Genomic DNA, 16,885 nt, shown 5'->3' with positions numbered 1-16,885 from the left:
TTTTAAATATCACATACTCTGCACTACAATAAAGCAACATTATCTGTGTCAAGTTAACCATTCATAAACTGTGAAATGCTATCATGAATTGTTTATGGTCAAGCATGTCCAATTAATATTAAGTAGATGAGCTATTGCTTATGTTTCTTTTCCTCTGTGTTGTTCATTGTGCAGGATAGACAGGATTCAGTGAGTGGAAAATTATTAAATGTTGCTTTCGTGCTTCTCATCAGTGTGTGCACTGTGCCACATGCACTGTATGTGATGCAGTTTCTTCTGAGTAAGCACAGTAGTTTTTAGATTTTCTTGCTCTCACACAAGTATTTAAAAAGCACTTTAATCCAATTAAAGCTGTTGAACTTGTTTTAAATATTTATGGAGATGGGAGCTCAGGTTGGCTCAGCAGTGCTTTGCTGCAGGTGCTGCAAATGAGGCAGAGTGTTGTTCCCTGCCAGGGAGCAGTGAGGCACAGAGGGGTGGACCAGGGCAGTGAACCTTCCCGAGGCAGGGATGCTCAGTGGTGCTGTGGACAAGCCAAAGCTCTGCCTGTTTTCCTCTCCACAGCAGGAGTAGGGGAAAAATAATAGGAAAACTGTTGTGGTGGATAAGGACAATCAGTCAAAGTATTGCTCAGCTAATGCAAAGTTCCTACTCTTTGTGAAGGCACTTAAGCTTGACCACAGTCTTTTTTAAGGAAAAGCAGAATGTAATAACAAGAGTCCTGTGGTGCTGTATTGCAGCACTGCTGAAATGTGTCAGTGTGTCAGATCTCCCAACGTGACAGGCTCTCCACACATCACACATCCTGTTTTTTTAACAACTTGCAGGAAGCAAGCAGCCATCCAGGCCTGTGCCCTCGGATATTGCAGTGATCATGTACACAAGTGGATCCACAGGAATTCCCAAAGGAGTTATGATCTCCCATTGCAACATAATTGCTGGGATAACTGGAATGGCTGAGAGGATCCCAAATCTGGGGTGAGTACCAACTGTTACTGACCAGTAAGTAAAGAAGTCACGTAGTTGCATTTAATTTTAGATTAATTACTGTGTAAAATGTGAACTGTTTTATATTGCTCTGGCTGTGACACATCATAGTATGCACTGACATCTGAGCATCTTCCAGCACTTCACTGAATGACATGATACTACTTCATGTGCTCTTTGTTCTCTCCTCTTTGGTATGTGGGCAAGACCAGGACACAAAAACCTGTGACACCACCTTGCATTAGAGTGGTTGAAAGCCTCCCTAAGCAGTGCTTGCTGTGGTTAATGTTTAAATCCTGTGGCTTCTTTCTGTGTGGTGCAGTTTTTAATCTCATCCACTGAGTTGCCTTTGCAACCATAACACATGGTTAATTGTCTTCAGATGAGTATCCAGAGTAACCATCACCCTTTTTTCATGCCTAAAACCTACAGTATGTAGTATCCAACTTTTAAAACCCACACAATTTGAAACGTGCTCTCAAGCTCAAAGGCATTTTCTACTTTCTCATTTCTGCAGTAAACTTTGCATGAATTTGACTTAACGATATATCTGAGGACTCTAGTGATAAAACATAAACCGATATTTTAAAATAAATTCTTTGCAGGGAAAAAGATGTTTATATTGGGTACCTGCCCCTTGCCCATGTTCTGGAGCTGAGTGCTGAGCTCGTGTGTCTGTCTCACGGGTGCCGCATCGGTTACTCTTCCCCTCAGACACTGGCTGACCAGGTATGTTGTAGGTGTAAGTCCTTGCAGTAGGAAAAAAATGAAATTAATAAAAAATTACTTACATTAAATCTTTGTAACATCTTGTTAAAAATAGTGCAAATTTTGTTTCTGATGTTAATGATCATGAATGTGTCTGCTAGTAAACTTGTTCTTCACTTTAGTCTTCTAAAATAAAGAAAGGAAGCAAAGGGGATGTTACTACACTTAAGCCAACTCTAATGGCAGCAGTTCCGGTAAGTAACTGAAGGATGAATAATTTTTAAAACTTTTTAAAAAATATAATTTATAATTCAATTGTTAGCAACAAAATTAGTACCATTACCATTTAAATAGAAAAGGTAGACTCTTTGATATTAAGCTGCCTTAAAATACTAATTTTGGTACTTATTTGTATGTTAAGGATAAATAATCATGATATGAGTATCAAACTTTTTCAAAGTTAAGGTAGCTAGAGAGAGATTCAATTCCCATTTTACTTGTCATTTCTAGTTTGTTACAGTGAAAGAGTGGAATAAAGAGAGTTGGCAGCTGGGGGTTAACTGCTACTTGTGCCCAGATTTGGTTTCTTCCTTTCCATGAACACCTTGCTGTCTCTTAGCAAGGGAAGAGCAGAGAACCTGGGAGTGGGGTTGTCACCTGAAGCTCACTTGAATTTCTAGATTGTGTTTTCTTTTTGCTGTACTGAATTCAGGATTTCTGTTTCTTTGAGATAAAGTTCATCTTTTTACGTAACTAGGAAATTATGGATCGAATTTACAAAAATGTCATGAATAAAGTGAATGAAATGACCAGTTTCCAGCGGAATCTATTTATCTTGGCCTACAACTACAAAATGGAACAGATTTCCAAAGGTTACACTACCCCACTCTGTGACAGGTAATGTTAACTTCCTTTGTAATGGCACCAAAAAATCAAAGTCTTACCACAGGAGCAGTATTTGGTTTTCTTGCGCTTTTCTTCATTTTATCGTTGACACTTTGAACATGCACGAATCTGTAGTTGAGTGTAAATTGAAACAAGTCAGGAGTTTGTGTGATAGATTTAAATACTGATACAATTTGAATGTTGCTTAACATGAAAGTGATTGAAAATTTACATATATTGAATTTTTATCAGGAAATTAATAATATATTTATACAATTTTTTGGTAAGATGAGAAGTTTGTTCCTACAGACTCCACATTTTGGCAGAAGGGAGCAATGGTATACCTCAAATTGGAAAGAGCCCACAGGACCGTTGAGTCTAACTCTGGGTTTCCGTGAAAGTAAATGATAATGTATTTGCAAAATTTATACAACTTAAAGTATTCTAGGAGAAAATCATGCAACTATACAGCCTCATTAAATCTGTGTTCTCAAGCATTTAACCCGTCTTCAAACTAGAACATGGAAACAATCTTAGAAATCTGTGCCTGTATTTCTGAAAACTTCAATGTGCTGCTTCAAGGCTTTCCTTGGAAGTCCTAGAAGTGTATTTGAAGACAGTGGAAACTCGGTTCAGATCCAAAACGAGGTGCTCTCTTGCTTTGTTGTGAAAACACCACGATGTCCTTTTCCCTTTGCCTTTCAGCCTGATCTTCCGCAAGGTGCGGATGCTGCTGGGCGGGAAGATCCGCGTGCTGCTGTGCGGCGGCGCGCCGCTCTCGGCGGCCACGCAGCGCTTCATGAACATCTGCTTCTGCTGCCCCGTGGGGCAGGGCTACGGCCTCACCGAGTCTGCCGGGGCTGGCACCATCACCGAAGGTGGGTGGCATTGCAGCCCTCGGGCACTGGTGCCCGCACTCAGACCCTCACGGCTCAGCCCTGCCCGCCTGCTCCTTTGCTGGTACCACCAATGTCACCAGGGAATCCTGCAATCAGGTGTTCCCAGCAATGTACCAAACAGTGGCAGTGCTGATGGGGATGTGTGGTGCTAAAGCAGGTGACCCACCTGTAAGATGGAAGGTCTCATTTTTGTGGAGCAGCCCATTCTAGCATGAATGGGATCTTGGTGTGGTTGCACTTGCCACATGAACGGAATAATTACTTTCAAATTTTGTTCAGTATATTGAGGTGTCAGGAATTAAAATCTTCTTGCACCAGATTTTAATTTCATATAACACAACCTAATGGTTTCAGTTGCCTTTTAGACACTGAGGGTCTCTGTTGATACAGCCATCTACTCTCCTGGTGGGTTAAGAATTTAATCTGTGTTCTCTTGATAAATCTGTTGGGTTTTCTTGGAGGTTTGATTCTGTGAATTAAAGTTCAGAAATAAATAGCAGTCAGTTTTCACTAAGAATGCATGACAACAAGAGAGTCTTTTTTCTAGCTGTCTTTGGTTTTTTGTTTTTCTGAAAATGCACTTATTTAAATTCTAGTTTGGGACTACACTACAGGAAGAGTGGGAGCACCTTTGGTCTGTTGTGAAATCAAGTTAATGAACTGGGAAGAAGGTGAGAATTCCTGCTTGTGATTTCATTGTAACGTGTTTGTAAGAACTGGGTTTTCTATTGGGCTTTGCTCAGTAGCAGTAATTAAAAACTATTTCTTGGCTGTTTGAATTTTGAATGCTACTTTTGCCTATAAAAGTTTGCTCTTGGGGAGAAGAACCATAAAATAAACTTCTCAGTTTCAAAACAGGGAAATACCCAGACAGAAGTTACCAATGCGAGTGGCATTTTGACTAGGTAGTATGCATGATAGGTTCAGTTGCCATTAAGAAATTATTTTAAAATAATCTTCATAATATTATTCTTAAAGTCATTAAAAATTGGCATGTAGAATAGAAGCTTAATGGATACATTATAAAATACACATAATAAATTTTGAAATGCATTTGAGTGTTTCCTTTCACTTTAGGCTTTTATGTACTGTTGAGTAGAAATACATAATACTTAAGTGTGTTTGGGACTAATGCAAAACTTTACGGATTTTTTCTTCTCTAAATTATGAGGCAAAATTGTTTGGTTTTATTTGAGGCTGGTGAAACTGATAAAGCACGTTACTTACTTCTGCCTGAAGGATGGCACAAATTTTTGCTTTGGAATATGTTTTCATTCTCATAAGCTTAATAAAACTCCCCATCCTTCTAGGTGGATATTACAACACTGATAAACCATACCCTAGAGGTGAGATCCTTATTGGAGGGCAGAATGTGACTGTGGGCTACTACAAAAATGAAGCACGGACCAAAAAAGATTTTACTGTTGATGAGAATGGGCAGAGGTGGCTCCATACTGGAGACATTGGGGAGTTTCATCATGATGGATGTCTAAAAATTATTGGTGAGTTAATAAATTGAAGTGACGTGTATGTATAGATATTCATATACACACAGGTTTTTCAGGGCTGTGAAATACAGTAATGAAAAAAAACCTCCATATCTTGTCATGCAATCTAAAGCCTTCCCATGTATCCCAGGGAAGTTCTCATATGTTGATGTGAATTTAGAAGTGAATTTTGTGTTTTAGAAGCTGATTTTTGGTTCACTTTGAAACAATCTTCACATTGACTCACTAAGTTAGTGAGACTGGGTAGTAATTAGGGAGTTAAAGACAAGCTAACTGAGTAGATAAGCTGCCTTATATTATATAATTTAGTACAGTTGCGTTCAATAACCTCGATTAATTTGGGCCTAATTTTTGGTTTCTATTGTTGTTTTTCAAGTAAAAGGTGAACAGTTGCTCTTTAAATATGGATTTAGCTTGAAATAAATAACATAATGCCACCAAATGTTGCAGATTCTGCCTTAGGGGTCAAAAATGTGTGCTCCTGGCTAACAGTGGTTTTTGCATATTCCTACTTGTGTTCTGTGCACATGATGGTGCTGTCATATAGGAAATGCTGTTCTGAAGGCAGAAATTGTATGGAATTGTAATATCCCTTGTTTTATTGGGACAGACAGACTGATAAAATGCAGTCTGGAAATGGAACAATTAAAGGTTTCTGGTACATTCACCAAACACGAGTCAGTTTATATATTTAAATTCTTATTTAAATAAGCATTTCAAAAATGTAAAATCAATATTTCAAAATTTTCTATTCTGCAATTAACACTTAATTCCTTTCTTCCTTGATAGATCGCAAAAAGGATCTTGTAAAACTGCAGGCAGGAGAGTATGTTTCTCTTGGCAAAGTAGAAGCAGCTCTGAAGAATCTCCCACTGGTGGATAATATTTGTGCATATGCAAGCAGGTAAGAGCAGCTTATGCTTTGTTAGTGCTCTGTTCTTTGTCCTCTTGAAGCAAAATTTTTTGCCACTCAGTGTGTATAAAAAATTTTTAAAAAAGTTAAAAAAAGATTTTACTTATAATGCAGTGGAATAACTCTCTATCAAAACTAAAGATCTAAAATCCATTTTTATTTTTCTTTTCTCATTTGTTGTCATCATTTATTGGATAATACCAATGATGAGTCTTTCATTCCCCCTTCCCCTATCTGAAAAGCAGCTGAGCTCTATTGCATCACTCAAGCACTTTGGAGATCGTTACCTTTAGAAGCCCTAGGACACCTTGTTCCTTGCTGTGTTTAGTTGTGATTTGTCTTTCTGAGGAAGTACTGTGGTACTTCAGAAGAAGGTGGGGGGAAAAAACCACCAATGGCCCAGTAGCTGGCTTGTGAATTAAATTTACTTTTCTTTGCCCCTCTTCACCATCTTGAAGCTTGAGAAAAACCACAATCTAAACACTGTGCAAACACACAATAAATGACAATCAAATGCCATTTCTATTTGCTTTATATGTGTACTAGTAAGTGACGTGATAAGGGCTCAAACATGTCTTAAGTTTCTATTTCTAGAGTTCCTTACATCTTACACATATAAATATACTTCAGGTGGTATTTGTTTCCTGTTGACATTTGACATTGATGTTTGGAAAGTTATTTTGGAGCTTCTGAATGATCACAAATATTCTGACTCCCATTGTGTCCCAAAAGGCTGCACTTTAGTTTGAAAGAAGCCAGGATAAGCACACCAGAGAATTGCTCAGTGGTATTAAATAAAACAATTAACTTTTGGTTTGTTCACCTGGTTCTCTAATTTTGGAGGGGTTTGTGTAGTCATTCTGTAACTGCAGTTTTGAGAGTTTTGGATCAGTAGGCTGGCATGCATTGGGCCAGCCACTGCTGAGGAAATTTCCATTCTTTTAAGCTTTATTTGTGGTTTGGACTCACTGTGTGAGTCTCATATTTGCTGGCTTTGACAACCTGAAGCTGCAGCTGTTCCAAGCACCCTCTGTAATCTGTGGAGAAAGAGCTTCCTACATGTGATTTCTTCTCTTCCAGGGTTGCAGTTCACTATTGGACTTGTGCTACCAAATTTTTGTGTTAATTTTGCCAGGTCAACATAACATTGGAAGCTAAAATACACTTGCCAGCCAGACACTTGACTCTGATAGGCCATGTCATGTCTATTACTTAAAAACAGGAAAACCTATGAGCAATTTTTAAAGGCAATTTACAAGCAAGAGTCCAGACCAAGGACAAAAAAGACAAGACATTCCAGATTGGTTTTTCTGTTACTGCTGTTACTTTCTTAATACTGTTATGTATTTGATGTGGCCTGAGTAGCCATGTAATAGAGTCCCTGAATGATTGTCCATATGCACATTTCATTGTGGGCATGTGCTCACCTCAGCAGTGTGAGCTCAGAGAGGTTTTGTAACAGTGCCTGTGACTTTTCTTGGATGCTGTCTCTCCTTATACTTTGCCTGGGTGATCTCGTATGCAGGACGAGTCCTTTATTTGTAGCTGTTCTGTCTCCCACATGCAAAAGGACAAGGAGGGCAGATTTTTACAAATGGGTTTAATATGTGATTTGACCTTAGATTTTAGGGTGCAAAGCTCCTCTGAGCATGGTATTAGGGAATCAGAATTGTTTGCATGCTATTGCTGCTTCAAAAACTGTATTGACTTCAGACAAAATAAGTGAGATAAGGAATAAAAACATTTGCTGAAAGGAATGGTGATTAGAGCTCTGTTGGGGGAGACTCCTACTGCTTTATCAACACTTCACCCATCCAAGACACATTAAGTGGGTTTCAAGCATCACATCAGGAAAATGAGTAGCTCGGTTACCTGAGGAATGAGCAAATGTGACAAAAAACCTGAGGGAGTCCTCAGTAATCTCAAGGGGATAAGGACCAGGCTTTACAGAATAGAAACAGTGATAGCAATGTGTAGTGCCATTAAATATGTTTCTGACCACAGGTCTGAGAGCCATACGTGGCTGGAATCATAAGCACAGCAAGGGAATGAGGCTGCCTAGTGTAGGACTGACATTTTGGCAAAATCTTTCATCATGGAAGAGATGACTAAGGGGGTCTTGAAAACCAAAGTCTGAAAATTTCCACTGAAAATCACTTCCAAGACAAAGGTACCAAGGATTGGCATACAGAGGATTGGCATAAGGAGCAGTGACAGGGCAGTGACTGCTCCAGAGGGAAGGTGTACTTTCAGGGTACCTCTCAACACAAAACAGTGCTTTAGCATTTGAACTGCAACAGGTGAAGATTTAACTTTGTGGCACAGAAAAAAAAACCTACATGTACCAGGAACTGGGAGCTGCAAGGTGTTCTTTATAAGAAAAAAACAGTTGGGTGAACCTGTTTGTCCAGAACAAGTACACTTCTACTGAAGGGGCTGAATTTTAGATGAACCGAAGTTTTAATGCTTACCCAGCCAACTGATTACTTCTATGTGCTGTTTATCCCTGGAGACACTGGTGATATTGATGGACATGATGTTGAGCATTTCAAAAGACTGCAGGAACCAGGGATGAAAGTGCCAGAGTCCTTTGTGTCTCAGGTGCCTTCACACAGAATACCTACACAGCAGGGAGCAAAGTTACAAGGGTTCAGTGTAGAGTGCAGCATGAGTGTGCCTGGGGGAAATGGGGCAGAAGGTGACATGCAAGCAGTAGTGATAGTGAGGCTAATCTGAAATCATCATTTAATACATTTTCAGGAAGGGAAAAATGAGAATGGTTTTGAGCTGTCAGGCAGAGCTTGTAATGATGCTGCCAGGGAAGTCTGTGTTTATAATGGACTCCTGTCAGGTGGCCATTATGATTCATGCCAGTAAGAAAGGAGAAAATTGCAATGTACAGAACCCAAAAGCATTGGTCGTATCTTACAGAGGTAGTATTGTAAAATTATCTTGAAGACCTTAAAGGATATAGTACAGTAATCTGCATGCTAGGGCTAAGGTTACATATTTTGTATTAATGATCTGTCTGGTGAGAGTTGAAAAGATTTAATAATTCTGTAGATAGTTAAGATGGGAGGGAACCAAAGCCACAGTGGAGGATAGGATGAGAATTCAGAGCAAGCTTGGCTAGATGGAGATGTGCTTGAAAATAGCAGTAAGTTGAAAGAGGGGGGTTGTAAATTATACTTACATCTGAATGAACTCTAGAAGTTAAGGGTGAGAACCACCACTTGGTAGCAATTCTGTAGGAGCTGACATGAGTCCACAAGTGCCATGCTGTTATAAGAAGGTAAAAGGCATAATCAGATGTATTGCCTACAAAATGCGCAATGATCTCTTTGCTCTAACAAGTGTTAAGGGATCTGAGTTCAACATGTAGCACATCTGAAGAGATGGACCTCATGAAAAGAGTCCAGGAAAAAAATGGCAATGTCTGGGCAGAGACCTGTGATGGCATGAATTGGGAGGAAAGGGCACTCCTGATATGTCTATATAAACTTAAGAGAGGAAGCAAGACTAAAAAGGTGACAAGGAAAATCTGTGAATGAATAAATAAATAGCTTCTGTGGAAAAGAGAGTGACATCTGACAATTGTGAGGTAAATTTCAAAGAGGAAGAGTCAGGAGTTGCCATCAGCAGCAGCTAATCCATGTTATGAGTGATGAAGCGTTGGCATTAGTGCTTGCTGATGTTTGAGAAAGATGTAGACAAACATCTGTTAGATATATCTGACTCTGCTTCAGGGCAGGTGAATTGATTAGGAGCTCTTCTGAGATTGCTTTCAAGTCTGGCTCTGTGATCTGCTTTGTTAGAATGTGTCAAGTTGCTGTGTGAGGCTCTGTGCAAATTTTACCTAAACTTTATGCCATCTGAAAAGCTTTGAACACCTGTTTCAGAGTGAATTGTGCTTTAGAGCCCAAAGACTTTGAGATCACAGCTTCCTATGTTCTGGCATGTCAGGAGCAGACAGAGTGCCAACAGTAGAGTGAGTGTATGGACATCCACTTGAAAGAGAAAGAGAAGTCACTTCCCTTACAGACGCAGGCATCCTTTGAGATGTGTTGTGCATATGCTCATTCCACAACCTGCTGTCCAACCCCTCTTCACTGCAGTCCTCTACTCCTCTACAGTAACTGGACTCTGCAGTTGAGAGGAAACTGAGGTAGGGAAGCCGCACACCAGTCTCCATTCCGGGCTGCAAAACATGAGCAAGGCAGGGCGCAGTGACATCGTGTGGTGCTGCTTCCCAAAGCTTTGGGCATGAGACACAGTGGAATATGCATATGGACAGCACACCTTGAAGCAATCCCGTTACTGTAAGGTAAGTAGCTTCTCTTTCTACTTACTTTTAAGCAGGCAGAGGTAATTTGTGTGCTATTTCAGGAGGATTATCAGGTGAACAAAAGCCAGCTGTTAAGAGCAATATCTCTGTATGAAGTATAAGCACCCTAACTTGAAATGTTATTTTTGAAGAGTTGTTTACTTTGCCAAATTCATACTAAAGTACGTTGTGCTTCTCAGCTTCCATTCTTATGTCATTGGATTTGTTGTGCCAAATCAAAAGGAGCTTGCAGAACTAGCCCGAAAGAAAGGATTTAAAGGAACCTGGGAAGAGATCTGTAACAGTCCTGAGATGGAAAAAGAGGTTCTGAAGGTGCTAGCTGAGGCTGCCGTGGCAGGTGAGTGGCTGGGTAGATGGTATCAGTCTTGTGGACTGCAGTGTCTGTGAAACAGATAAGCATAGGCTCTAAAGTATTTCCTTGGTTGGGTATATTTCATTGCACTTGTATGAAGTGAGATTTTCATACAAAAACCCCCAGCAACAAAACATGAGTTGGGTCAGTCCTTTTGTTTCATGCAGCTTCTTTTGCTGTGGCCAATAGCTGAGGAAAGAATATAAAACCAGGGAAGTACAGTTCTCTGTGTGTATGTGTGGTGTTCTTGAAGATGTCCTGTAGTATCTTGTTGGCCTTAATGCTGGTCCAAAACCAGCGTGGACCAGCTATAAATCCATAATCATAAAATATGCATTAGGTATGAGACAGTCTCACATGCTACATACCAATGCAGAGTTGAAATATTGCAAAAAAACCCTAAAAACCCAAACCTAGTAATCTAATGCTGAAGGGAGAAAAAGGGAAATCTAAAAATGGCAGGTTGCACATGGTAAATATATATTTGTGTATATTTTTGAAATTCAACTTGAAAGGAGAGGATTTTTTTATTAATGCTATCTGTTGACTACTTTTCTTAATTTTTTTCTTATATCTGAGGTAGTTATTTTCTTTTTTCATATCTGAAACCACAACAGAAATTGTTGCAAATGATAGCTTTTTCTGCTGAAGGTGTAATATGAAGAGAGAACTGCTCTCTTTCAGTAAAGGGAAGAGCTCCCATGAGTTTAGTTCTAAATTCATGAAGGGAATTATCAGGAAAGAACAAACTCGCCCATTTTTTCTAACCTAAGTAGTATGGATTTTAAGATTTTTCTCTCCAGATGATGGGTACCATGATGCTGATAGAGCAGAGTCTGTTTTGAGGATATAATTTCCATGCATGGAGGTTTTTTTTTGAAGTTAGGGAGCTGCAGAGATACCTGAAGAGCTGGGCTTTATTCCAGTATTTCTGTGGAAACTGGACAACAGGTACTAGCAGATCCTGCCCCTCTCCTTGTGACCCCACAGCTTGTCAAACCAACCATGGGGGTTGGAGGAGCACTTCTTCATTTGGGTCACGTGCGTGTGGATATTTCTCCTTTTGTGCTTAACTTTAGGAAGATGATTCCATTTAGGTTCTGTATTAAAAATGTTTATTTTCACAGCCAACCTGGAGAAGTTTGAAATCCCGGTGAAGATCCGTTTGAGCCCCGATCCTTGGACCCCAGAGACTGGTCTGGTGACGGACGCGTTCAAGCTGAAGCGCAAGGAGCTGACGGCGTTCTACCAGCCGGACATCGAGCGCATGTACGGAGCCAACGTCAAGTAACCCTCCTCAGCACCACTGCTGCACTGCTGAGCTCGAGCAAATAGGAAATACTTGAATTGCCTGTCTCAACTCAACACTTGAGAGCGACACACAAAACCGCCACTCCTCATCTCCAGCTTAAACTGTTCTTTCTAATGACGTCACCGTGATGACTGGCAAGTTTAGTAAAATGTTATGGCAGCAAATTTGTGTCTGTCTCCTTTTTTCCAGTTTTCTCTGATACCTTGTCAGTCTGTGGATTTTCCCGGGTCTTTTTGGGAAACCATGACTCTGAAGCCTCAAGTTTTTAAACATTTATAAATCCTGTATAATGTTTTATTTGTATCTTTAAAATTTGGATGTATATAGAGAGAACTTGGCTATATAAGAAATGGTTATACTGGGGGCCTTTTTTTACCTAATTATTTAAAGATAAGAAGGTATTGATGTTGTGACATTATGTACATTGAAAATGCTTGTAACAAGGTAATAGTTGAACAGAGGACCAGGTTATTTGCTGCTGTGCTATTTTTCTGTGTAAATCTGAGGGAGAAAATGTTTGACATTCCAGCTCGTGTAATGCACCTTCAATATGTGCCTAATGGATACTTTTATTTTTGTCTGAAAATGGAAGGATGGTCGTGGCACAGCTCTGCCTCAAGGCAGCTACTCTTGCAGGTGTTAGTTAAAGCTCCTTTAATGCAGAAGATGCTATTAACACAGCAGAAGTTAAACCTTAGAATAACCTCTCAGATACAGAAACTCCTTTTTTAAATAGCTCGTGACCATTTCATCCAGAGCTGAATTGTGTAGTGCTAATATGAACTCTCATCATTAATTTCACCTTAGACTTTACAAGCTTGACTGTGTCCTTTTAACAGAGGGACTGTAGCAACCTTTGTATTTTCTCATTAGGTTTGGACATTACAGTGGGTTTCCTCTTTCATTGTTTATGAAGGTTTGGCAAGACCCCTGCTCTGCCCTAGCTGCAACCCAAATCTTCCTGGGGGGATTTTTAAAGTCATAATGACAGTTATGTTCTCAGCTCACACAGTGCCTAGCTGCCCTTTGTGCCATTAAAAATCTCTCTTTGATTCTCTGTTCTTTGTGTAGTACTTTTTGCTTTAAAAACAGATATTTGAAGCATTTGTCAGCCAGAGTTATGTTGCTTGGTTTGTTGCACCTAATTCTTACTTTGGGAAGGAGTCTCAATTTCTGTTTCAATAGGGATTCGTGGATGTTGTTTGAAAAAATATAGGGGCTCTTTTCATCTTGAGTGAGAATGTTCAGATTCGTTTCAGATGTGAATTTTATTTTCAGAATATTTCTGGAAAGAATATTCAGGGTTACATGACAATGTGAAAAGGCATGCATCAGTCAACTTGGTGATGAAAGAAATACTAAAATGGTTTTAATTTGGAGATTACTCCAGTGTGTATAATTTACTTGTAGTACTAAAACTCAAGGTCCTGATGCTTACTTAGTGCCCTGCTATGGTAGCACATAGCAATGCTGAAGGCCAGAAGCTTAGTTTGGGAGAGGGAGTTCCTGCTGATTGTCTTTGTGACTTGAGGTTTTGGGAGGTATTTGATCTGCAAATTCTCATTTTATGAACCTCTGAAATACTTTTAATTAATGCTCTCCATTGATTATAGAAAGCAGATTCATAGGAGTTGAAGTTTATCAAGCCAGGTTCCCTGATGAAGTGATGAGGTGGTTTGTGCTAATTAATTGATTTCCCCTGCTGCTGTCCATGACAAACTGTTAACATTTGGTAAATTTTGGTGTAAGTAATCAAATGAAAATAGAAGCAACAAAAAGAAATCAGAACCATATTTTTGAGATTACTGCCTTTAGATATCCAGATCATGAATAAAAACCTTGTGACAAATAGAGATAAGACAAATGTTGAAAAATGACTGAAGAATCCAAATGTGGAAAAATTGCCAAGGCTGTAGGGAAGTGTCACATCATGTACTGGACAGTACTAACACTTAAATTTGTATCTGTGCTCCATCAACAGGTTCTTAAATAGAACTCAGCACAGACTGTACATTGTTCAAATGTTTTAGTGACTTTTAGTGAAAAATAATAAATTGCTGAAGTACTATGTATATCACTTGGTGCATTGTGGAGCAGATTTAGGAAAATAAATCTGCTTTTGGTTAAACAAATCTGAAGTTAGTATTTTGTTCTGCTAAGAGTTTTAATCCCCTTTTGAGAAATTTCGCAAAGGAAACTTTTAAAATGGTTTGGAAATAGTAGTTTTATTTTCTTTTTTCTAATCCAGTCACAAGATGGGGTTGCTGTCTAACTGTGCATTTGATTTTACAGTCCAGGTTTTTTATGTTTAAAATGGATGTGATATATATATAGTTTCTCTTTCATTAGACATTAAGATTCATTGTGGACATTTATTTCTTCTACAGAATGTGAAAACAAAGCAGTTCATTAAGTTTAGTCTCAGTGCTGGAGATAGAAAGACTTTTAAAATCCTTTGTGATGAGTGTGGGGTTTTTTTTCTTTTGATTTAGAGCAAAAGACAAACTGCACTCCTGCTGGATTGTGAGTACTCCCGTGTCCCCTTGAGGGACAGTGATGGGTGTTCAGTCAGGCTGCAGCTCACTGTGGGGCTCCCTCCCCTGCTCCTTCTGGCTGCCACCCCCTGCTCCTGCATTGCTGAGCACAAGAACAGCTTGGGAGGGATTTGTCCCAGCCCTGCAGAGATGCACTGCTTGCCAGCTGGGAATTCCCTCCATTTTAAAAATTTTTTTTTTAAATTTTTTTTTGTTTGTTTTTTGTGTGTGTCTTCCCATGCCCTGTGTAACAAAAACAAAAGCACCTGCTGGAATGCACTGCACTGTCCCAGGGGCTGTGGGCAGGAGCTGAGAACACAAGTGTGTGTTTGGGAGGAGTGGTCTCTGTCACTGTAATGGAAAGAAGGAGCTGTAACTTGGAACAATCTGAGTCCAAACGAAGAGCAAGGGGCATATACCTCACCTGTAGGGCCCACAAAAGAGGGGGATTTTTAACAAAACTTTTGTAAATTGATACTTTCCAGGTCTCTGAATCCTTGAAAATTGTAACTACTTACTCTCTTGTGAAAATCTATGTATTTCATTATTAAAATGGTTGACCAAGAAATTCCAGGAATGCTGTGAATATCCTTTAAATTTCACAATTCTTTTAAAATTTCCAGGACTATCATTCAATCTAGATGTAAGTGTTCCTTACAGAGCATGCTGTTTCTGGGATAGGTGAGAAATTCACAAGTTGCATGTCAGCAAAGAGAGAGTGAGTTTGCTGCTGCAGGTGTCCCGGAGGCAGGAGCACAGCTCAGAGGGAGCTGCAGCTGGGCAGGGACAGGTTCTGCTGAAATGGCAGGGGACAGCAGTGTGTGACTGGGGCTGAGAACAGAGCAGGTCCCCACACCCACTGCTTTACAGACAGCATGCAGAGGAGGTATGGAATCCAAACCATACATCAGGAGCACCCTGTAAAGCTGGTAAGTTTATGCAGAAATTGCTATAGGACATCAAACTCCTTTGCAATAACCCTTGTCCTGCTAAAATTCCACAAACTTTTTGTTCTGTACTAAAACTACATTTAGGTGATGCAATGGAGTATTTTTAATTTTTGTTACTGTGGTGTATTAACTACTTTGGGCTTGGTATAAAATCATGTACATCTGTTTCTTTACTAGTAAGAGGAACAATTTTCAACTTGTCTACACCTTGGACCAGGCTGAAACATGAATTGAATGACCAATTGTATATTCTTGTAATGGGTTATTTAATGTAAACTCATTTTCAATGTGATCTTGGTTGTTACTATGAACTGCCTGAACATTGTATACCCTAATTGAGTTATATTGTATGAATTATTTATTTGTAATTGGATATCATGTTTCAAAAATAAAATTAATTTCACAAATTGTGTCCTGTATATCTAGTTTTTTCAGTGGTACAGAGTTGATAATATAGAAATGTGTTCATCATTGTCGAGTATTTCAAATATATGTGACCATTTTGGACTGAATGCAGGAGCAGGAATTACCAGGTTAGCCTGGATTTTCACTGCAGGAAAATTAATAGTGTTTGGCCAATTTTTATGTGCATATGATCTGCCATTTACCTGGTTTTAAAAGCACTGGCTGTGGCTAACACCTGATGTAAAGCTGTAGGCCTATGACTTTTTTTCCTATCCAAGTGTGCCAGGACTTTTATTTAGTGTGTTATTTTCCTTAAGTTTGTGTGTTGAAGGGTCAGATACTAGATGCTTGCAATTGGACTTCTTAAGAGATCTTAAGCACTTAAATTTCAGATTTTGGTTACAAGCTCACAAACGATTGCTGGTAACTGTCCAGCCTGGAGGCATCTCAACAGAAGCCTTTTACCCATTTTTGTGTCTCTGTTTACAGGTTCCCCAAATGCCCAGGGTCATAGTGCTGATAAAATGTCAAACCCTCCTTGCTGTATAGCTGATATTTTTGTTTATCCCTTTAACCAACCATGAGAAGGCTCCAGCTTCCTCTAGATTCTGTTATATCCAAAGTAGTTGTTGTTTTTTTTTTTTTCTTTCAAAAATACTGGGGGGTTTTAAGACTGAAAACTTATTTCAAATAATTTAGGATAATATGATTCACTTTAACTGATTTTTTTTTTCTTTCTTTGTTAGACATTTATAGCTAATAAAATGCTGTTAAGGGTCTCTTTAGTAAAGAGAAATATACAAGTTCAGAACTATTATAATAGGTATTTATTATAGCATTTATTATTCAGGCAGGATAAATGTAAACATATCAGAAAATATGTTAATGTAGCCATTAGAGGGGAAGGCGGGGGGGGGAGAATCCAAAATAGATGCAATAAAATACAAATAAAAACATTGTAGACCTGAGTGGCTGTTATTGTCTACAAAACTCCAGGGGATGACAACAGGGAAAGCAAGTACCCAAACAGCTGAAAAGGTGAGTCATTTTTGAAAAATTAATTGTAATCCTTTTAAATATTTTTTAA

General features: G+C 39.1%; 1 protein-coding gene across 4 annotated transcripts in view; it reads left to right on the top strand.

Moving 5' to 3' along the window:
• Positions 1-15,812, top strand: part of ACSL3 (acyl-CoA synthetase long chain family member 3) — a 48,802-nt gene extending 32,990 nt beyond the window's left edge. For 3 of the 4 annotated variants that reach the window (XM_064385992.1, XM_064385990.1, XM_064385991.1), the window contains 10 exons: positions 828-978; positions 1,593-1,716; positions 1,878-1,949; positions 2,453-2,592; positions 3,286-3,458; positions 4,076-4,150; positions 4,790-4,981; positions 5,777-5,891; positions 10,425-10,582; positions 11,725-15,812. In XM_064385992.1, the coding sequence (XP_064242062.1) occupies positions 828-978; positions 1,593-1,716; positions 1,878-1,949; positions 2,453-2,592; positions 3,286-3,458; positions 4,076-4,150; positions 4,790-4,981; positions 5,777-5,891; positions 10,425-10,582; positions 11,725-11,888 (1,364 nt within the window). In that variant the 3' untranslated portion in view covers positions 11,889-15,812. Of the gene's footprint in view, positions 1-827; positions 979-1,592; positions 1,717-1,877; positions 1,950-2,452; positions 2,593-3,285; positions 3,459-4,075; positions 4,151-4,789; positions 4,982-5,776; positions 5,892-10,033; positions 10,225-10,424; positions 10,583-11,724 lie in introns of those variants that run through there. The other variant, XR_010346352.1, reaches the window with a different exon arrangement.
• The last annotated feature ends 1,073 nt before the right edge of the window (positions 15,813-16,885 follow it).

Source organism: Passer domesticus, chromosome 11 (genome assembly GCF_036417665.1).
Source record: "Passer domesticus isolate bPasDom1 chromosome 11, bPasDom1.hap1, whole genome shotgun sequence".
Classification (NCBI taxonomy): Eukaryota; Metazoa; Chordata; class Aves; order Passeriformes; family Passeridae; genus Passer; species Passer domesticus.
The sequence above is the reverse complement of the archived record's forward strand: the minus strand, read 5'-3'. Positions and strand labels throughout refer to the sequence as shown.